At 39.3% G+C, this 7,575-nt stretch overlaps 1 protein-coding gene across 2 annotated transcripts in view; it reads right to left on the bottom strand.

Moving 5' to 3' along the window:
- Positions 1-6,849, bottom strand: part of LOC150087225 (uncharacterized) — a 320,470-nt gene extending 313,621 nt beyond the window's left edge. For both annotated transcript variants that reach the window (XM_090371087.1, XM_090371086.1), the window contains exon 1: positions 6,576-6,849. In XM_090371087.1, the coding sequence (XP_090227213.1) occupies positions 6,576-6,627 (52 nt within the window). In that variant the 5' untranslated portion in view covers positions 6,628-6,849. The remainder of the gene's footprint in view (positions 1-6,575) is intronic.
- Between the last annotated feature and the right edge of the window lie 726 nt (positions 6,850-7,575).

The following is a 7,575-nucleotide window of genomic DNA, read 5'->3' on the forward strand; positions in this document are numbered from 1 at the left end:
AAGCACCTCAAGTAGTAATGTCGTCACATTAATCGTTTAGGATTAATAAGATCTAGTAATAAATTACCAACAGAAGCCCAATATTCGTCAAAAGACATCAGAAGGCATTTGCACTGCGATAAGAACAATAGGTGTGAGCAATAAAACGCGTGCACAGGTATTACATTTGGAGTGCCAATAACTAATTAAATAAAATACTTTGATAGTTCTTTAAACTACTGCAACCAAGTAGATAAAGTTATCTCTAGTTTGTCTTAATATACTTCCCGAGATTGCATTAATAGTGCTTCTCGTGTTACTCATTCTCCGTCAGTGTTTGCACTTAAAACTATGCAACCAATTATAGTAATTTCCTTCTTTAACTTCTTAAAGATATCGGATTACTAAGAACTGGATCTATTCATTTTATAAGCTATCTAAAACAATTGGATTATTGATAAGCATGCAAACTTGTATGTAAGCTATCTTTTATATAGTTAGTTTACGAGTACAGTCACGTAGTTTTATTAATTACGTTAACGAATATCGTTTTAATGAAAATATCTTCAAATAAAAATATTTAAGTCTCGGTCGATTTGCCATATTATTAACGCTTTTAAGTTCGTTTGAACGAAAACAGTTTGGCGCAAAATTTCAGTGGAACGAATTATTTTTACCCCTACGATACGTATATATTTTCAATTGCACTAAAATTAAATTTTCGTATTAAGGGCAGAGACAAACAAAAACAATACTGAAGTATTAATATGTCGAAAGTAACAATATATTTCTTATCCGACGGTTGTATCTACTGAATGAGCAGTATTTCTTATAAAAAATATGCTTTCGAAACGATATTCTCAACAACAGATTTTTACTTCTGCAGTATAAGCATTTTGTCAGTATTTATTTATTACACTGGTCAACACGTAAAATGTTACGAAAAAGAAAATACCCAATATCGACTAATTTTATGCTGTTGAACACGAAACATCACATTAAAATTTGTCGATTGGCTCTTGTTTTCGAATTACAGTTGGGGGGGGGGGGTCTCATATTAGCAAGTTACTCTACAAGGTGTATTTGTTTTAAATTCGGTCTCCAGGGTTTCCTCTATATGCCGCTGTAGCATCTGAAAAGGCATAAAGCCAAGGCCAGCATGTGTATGATGTAGGTGTGAAAATATGTGTTATGTTGAGAGTTACTCTACATTATCAACTACGGCTCCCGGCAAAACGCATGGCAACACCGCAGTTTCAGTACCACACGCTCTTATTACATGATCGGCAACTGTAGCCCTGATCTGCATCACGTGATAAGTTGTTGCCACTTCAAATGCGTCTTCAACACTGTTGCAATAATCCTCGAATACGACTGCGTTTGTTTGTTTGTTATTTGGTTTTTAGGAGCATTAGCAACTAAGGCCATATTGCTCCGGGATATGCGGTGGTCATTCCTTGACCTTTCCGCATACTCCGTATTTGGTGGTGACGGGCTCGAACCCCGGTCTAATCAAGAAGCATGTGCTACACACTGCTGCTCCTTCCCACCTGGCTACGGAGGCGCCCATATACGACTGCGTATTGGGTGATTTGTTCTCAGTGAGATTCCTACTTTTTGCACAATATTTGTGTCGTGTAAGATTAATATGCCCCTTAATTGTGTGAATAGTCCGGATGACTTCTGTTAAGTATGTGGAGAAGTCACGTTAGCTTCAAGAAACCGTCCCTTAACTCGAGCCATAAAAAAAGGCCTAATTCTTGTACTTTGGGCGTAAAGTAGGCGACCAGAACAAGAACTGGGCTCCACAGGTATGCTGCACTACCTATTCATCAAAACTCAATGCGTGGGTGAATCGAAAGGGATATTTTATGCGTTTCGCAGTGCCCATGATATGGAGGGAGCCAACAAATCAACGTCACACTCTTAATTCTGTATGGGGCCTCCTATTAGAAAAGGGAAGACAATGAAGAAAAAGTGGCGTACCCAAATATACTATCTGCAATTCGCCCGTGCCTCACGGTGAAGTGCTACCAATTCCTGAACACCCGACCGTTTTTCTGTACACTCTGATGGAGATATTGATGAACATCAACTTGATATACACGAAGACGCAGCTGTCTACGTCAAGGGTTACACAATTTTGTCCAAACCTCTATTCTTCTGAACAACATAAGATCACAGAAAGTGAGCTTAATAACCTCATCAGGGATTTCGAAGTGGCGAAGAACTAAGGCAGAGCTTCTGCCTTCGATGCTACAACGGTGGAATATTCTAAATCATTCTGTGAAAGTGACAATGTACAATGTCTTCTAGATCTAGATAATGTTTTCTAGATCATTCTGTGAAAGTGACTATTCGTACTCGAAATAAAGAGTATGATAAATTCTATCAAACAGAAGTTGAACTCACTGTTTATAAGGATGTTGATGGTCTAATGGCAGCAATGAACATGAGGCACGTTCCCGAAGAATGGCAACTATTTATAGACGCTTCTAAGGTTAGCCTTAAGGATGTGTTATTACACAATGGAAATATGCTGCATTGATTATCTCTTGGGTATGCCGTCCACAAAAAAGAAACATACGCAAACATGGAGAACATCCTCTCAGGTGTACACTTTGAGAAGTGAGTGGCAGATGTGGTGATTTAAAGGTAATCGCCATTTTATTAGTACACAAAAGGGTCACACTAAGTATTGTTGCTTTCTCTGCGAGTGGGATAGCCGTGCCACGAATATATACTACGAAAAGAGGAACTGACCTCAACGAAAATCATTAATGAAGGATTTGAACCTCTGGCATAGCCAAATAAAGTTTTGCTCCCACCACCCCATATCAAACTGGGGCTCATGAAAAATTTCGTGAAGGCTTTGGAAGTGAACGGTCTTGCATTCACATACTTGCAAGAGGAATTCCCAATACTTAGTACAGAGAAGATTAAGGCAGGCGTTTTCATTGCTCCACAAATAAGGCAACTTTTCAAAGACGAACAGTTCCAATGCGCCCTTAGTGATAGCGAGAAATCAACGTGGAAACTCTTTCGAAATGTTTCGATTGGTTTTCTAGGAAATGTTAAATCCCACAACTACACGCAGCTTGTGGAAGACCTCATTACTTCTTACAAAAAAACGGGGTGCAACATGCCATTGCAGATACATTTCTTGTACTCACACCTGCATTTCTTCCTGCCTAACTGTGGTGCCGTCGGCGATGAATATGGTGAGCGCTTCCATCAAGACATCGCGGCGATGGAAAAAAGATACAAAAGCAAATGGAGTGCCGCCATGTTAGCCGATTATTGTTGAATGGTGAAAAGGAATGCTTCCGAAGCTGAATACAAGCGAAAGGCAAAATGTCCCGTGTTTGATACAGGTATGTTCGTAGCTACATCTTACTGCCACATAAATAAAAAATACCTCAATAAATATAAAAAACTACATTTCGAAAACAAGAAGCAATCTGCCATTTTAAGCACTATTTCCGTGTTTAGCATCCCAAAACCTATAAAGTAAACTTACTTTCATGCCATAACAAGATATGACCCAAAATTTGTTGTTCTGTGGAGTCTATATTCAAGCAAAATAATGCACGGAAATTGCTACTTCTGTGTATTACAAAAGAGCAGCAGAATTTATTTACATAATAATGATGCCTTTAAAATCATTTTCAGCGATATTCATCAGAACGAAATTTCGATACAACCTAATGATTTGTGCATTACTGAGAACTTCCGTTGTGGAATTTTACTGTGTGGTGTGTGTTTGAGTGGAATACCAGCGCTTATGATTGACATAATGTCAATCATAAGCGCTGCATTGCAAACAGTGTTTTGTTTGTATCATACTTTCTAGCTTTCGGATTATAAAACTTTCGTCCTGTTTACTTATTATATAAAACATAAATACGTATTAAGCAAATAAACAATTTATTTGCTTAATATATGTTTTATGCACATATTCACTTTTAATTAATCGATTAATTATTTCTATATCAATTTTTATTTTGTTTTATTTTATTTTCTATAGGAAGTAATTCTTATTTGAATTCCCAAAATATGTAAGCGTTAATATTTTAAATAGTTTCTTAAAGTTTGTATTACAATTCTGTTCTGCGTATAATGTTTGTTAGATTAATCTTATTGGTTACCATCTGGCTATAGTTGTGGTATATATTATTACTTTTGTAAATCTACTATAATTTGTTAATATGTGTATCTATATCTATTTCTTCATGAGATTCCTCTGACTATCTGTGCAGTGAATCATTGATTTATCTGCTTTAAACTTAATAAGGAACTCGCCATATATTGCGATTTTTTGGGACATTATAAATGAACGTAGTCTGTGTTTAATATACACTAAAAAAATGTTCTCTTTTACACCCTGGCACAACCACAAAGAACATGGCAGGGGTTTATAATTAATCATTTTAACGGAAATATTATCATTGACTTTGCTAAGCGGGTCACGTAGTCTCAAACCACAGTGAAGGTGTGTGTACTACTGAAATCGCGCCCTAACGACTCAGCTACACCATGCAGAGAGATAGGACGAAGTACTCGTATGGGATTACCATATTACCCTTGGCCATGATGCTCTATGTTACGCGTGAAATTTATTACGGTATACAGTACTCGGATATTTCATTCCATCGTTCGCTGTCTGGTTGTGTTTTTTTTTCCCCTTTTTTTTGCGCAGCTAAGGCCTTTAGGCGTTAGTATATCGTGTTTGTAAACTGCGTGTATTGTTTTCTCGTGTATTCTGCTCGGGTTGTTTTGTTTTTTTGAGAAAAAACACGCTATTCCAGGAGAGAGAGGTTAAAGATACTAATAATAAATAAATAAAGTCATGCAATATTCAGCCGAGACAGAGTAACTTGATCACGATGTGAAAAACACACACTACGGTTCCTCCCGTGTTGACTGGATTCGAACATTGTGAAAGAAAAAAATTGGTAGTCACCGTAATAAATGTAAGGATCGCCGTCCAGAAATCTGTCCACGTTCTACTGCTGCCATGTTTGTGTTTGCTCCCCTGCTTTTGTGGGGGCATAAAAGCTCTGGAAACAGTATGGAAGAGTTCTTAATGGCTTTCTAAATTCAGCCCAATGGTATATCCGATAACAACAGCTTTTCATGAGTCATTGACACAAAGAACGCATCGCCGACCGAAGGTCAAAATGACTGATGTTGACCAGAGTTCGCACTTCTACCAGCTATCTTTTTTTGAGACCCGTTTATCGCTCCTTTCATATCAGGTCACGCATCAATCTTATTCTAGAAAAAGATTGCTTCCACCGCACATCACACCACTCTGCAATTCTGCCTGCTGTCTATAGGAATGAAGCATATTTGAAAATGATTGTTGCCCGCTTCTCCACATGTGATGTACGAAGACTATAATCACTGCTTAGAAGCTTATTGGACCAAAATAACCTTTCTCTCCTCCAAAGGAAAGGAAATAATGAAATAAATACTAGTTAAACGGCTAGTTTAAGTGCCTCTTAAACTGATCTAAGCTTTAAGTACGGCGCTTGTTCCCAGTTAAGGATTACTTATGGCTAAAATAAATTTTGGAGTGCATAAACGACTATGGAAAGTATCCTAAACTCTTGCTAGGCCTGACGTAGATGAGTGGTCAACAAAAGTGCAGGAATACAGGCGTTTGATTTTACCGTGGTTCGAGCCCACTGTCGTTAATGATTATATTCTTTAATTCATCCTGTATTAAGGCATTATGGAGAGCGATCCAGAAGGGCTGGTAATATTCTTGTTAAAATGACCAATTATAAAATCCTCATACCTATGTAGCCGTGATGGGATATAAATAGCGCTGTACAACAATAAACATTACTCCTCTAAAAAGCATGTTACAGATTTTAGTAAACAAAGTGTTTACTGCTTTTAAGAACAAAAAAAAAAAAAAAAAAAAAATTCAGAGAACATTAAACTGCAAACACTAAGTTATTCCAACCCCCCCTCATCTAAGAGAGACCACGGGTACCAAGAGGTGTGTATCGCGGGCTGTACACTGGTTGCATAGCAATAGCTGGCAACGAGTGGCAAAACCTTGCTGGCTATTTTTCAATTGAATCGCGTTGTTGGATGAGAAACCCGCAATGGCTATTTGTGAGATCCGCTTGGGATAAGCCCAAATAACTACTGAAATACTGCTGTTACTAAAAAAGTGGCCCGAAAAGCAGATCAGACCATGTTGAGTAAAAATGGCAAGGAGCAGATCTACACAGTGTGTTGTTTTGACAGCCCAACGTTGCATTTTTTCATGATTACGGTGGTCCGATGTGGAAAAACGTGTCGCAGACTCGTAACTGAATAATACCGCATTGGAGCAAGATAATCCTCCAAACACATTCACGCCAGGAGATCCCCCACCCTGCACCCAACGTTTTGTCCAATGCAAATCGCATAACTAATAATTGCATGCACACAGCTAAGTCACCATAGGGGCAATTTGTTAATGAGGGGAAGAAAGATGTTCCTTGAAGGGCTAGTGCATGACAGATTCATGACAAGCAGTTCGCCGCGTTCTCTCATACTGATGGTGTGTTTTACGGTAATGGCCATGCAGAACTTACCTCCGCCAGGTTTCTGCACGAGATAGCCAGCCAGACTATTCCACGCAGCCATTGTCGGGACGGAAGGAGCAGTTCGCACAGACCCACCGTTCGTTCACACTATGGGTGACCTCCCTCTAGAGCATCCGAGTGGTGTAGGGAGCAGCCCACCGGAGAGAGCGTTGTTCACCGCACAGATCTGTAGACATGCCAACTCCGGTCTGACCTGCCACCGGAGGAAGTAATGAGTCAGTGTACGGAGCATTCAGAGAACCGGGGTGTAGGCGTAGCGCGCGCGCGAAGCCAGTCGGGCAACACACTGCTCGTTCGTTTTCCGGTGACTGCGTAATCCGGCCGTGGAGTTGTGAGGCACAGGGCATGCGTTGATGAAGGTAGGTGCGCGCAACTGTTAGGATTTTCGGAAATGCACATCTGGGGCTCACGTGACATTCTCTGTGATCAGTTGTTAAGCGTCCCATGCGTTCCTGCAGTTAACACGCCGAACAAAGGAAAACCGAACAGCTTCAATTAGTATATGATGCAAGAAAACAAGATTATAACAGAATCAGCCAAAAAAAAAAAAAAAAATCCCAATTTTTCCCAATTATATCTCATGTAAAACAGTTCTCAGTTCCCTCTTGGCTGGTCCCGCTAGAGATGAAGCCGTGTGCATGCAGATCGAGGCCTGAATAACATATACAGAGTGCTCTTCCTAAAACACGCAGAGGTGGGTGGTTTCCCCCACTTCAACGGGTTCTACTTCCGTTATTCTCTATGGCAAATGCTCAATAATACTTTTTAACCCTCAGGACTATTTCCAGTTTGTAAAAAGGGATGGGGTGCAACGAAATCAATATTAAAAATAAAAGAATTTAAGAAAAATTTAAAGACAAAAATTAAAGCTATCACTACTTTCAAGGGTAAGACAGGGGTTTTTCTTTCGTAAAGATGACTACAATGATCTTGGTCAGTTTTTAAATTTCTTTCAGTAGGTCCAACTGGCGTTGCTAACTAGCGGCAG

This window comes from Mastigoproctus giganteus, chromosome 4, assembly GCF_048544385.1.
Source record: "Mastigoproctus giganteus isolate SK-2022 chromosome 4, ASM4854438v1, whole genome shotgun sequence".
Lineage (NCBI taxonomy): Eukaryota > Metazoa > Arthropoda > Arachnida > Uropygi > Thelyphonidae > Mastigoproctus > Mastigoproctus giganteus.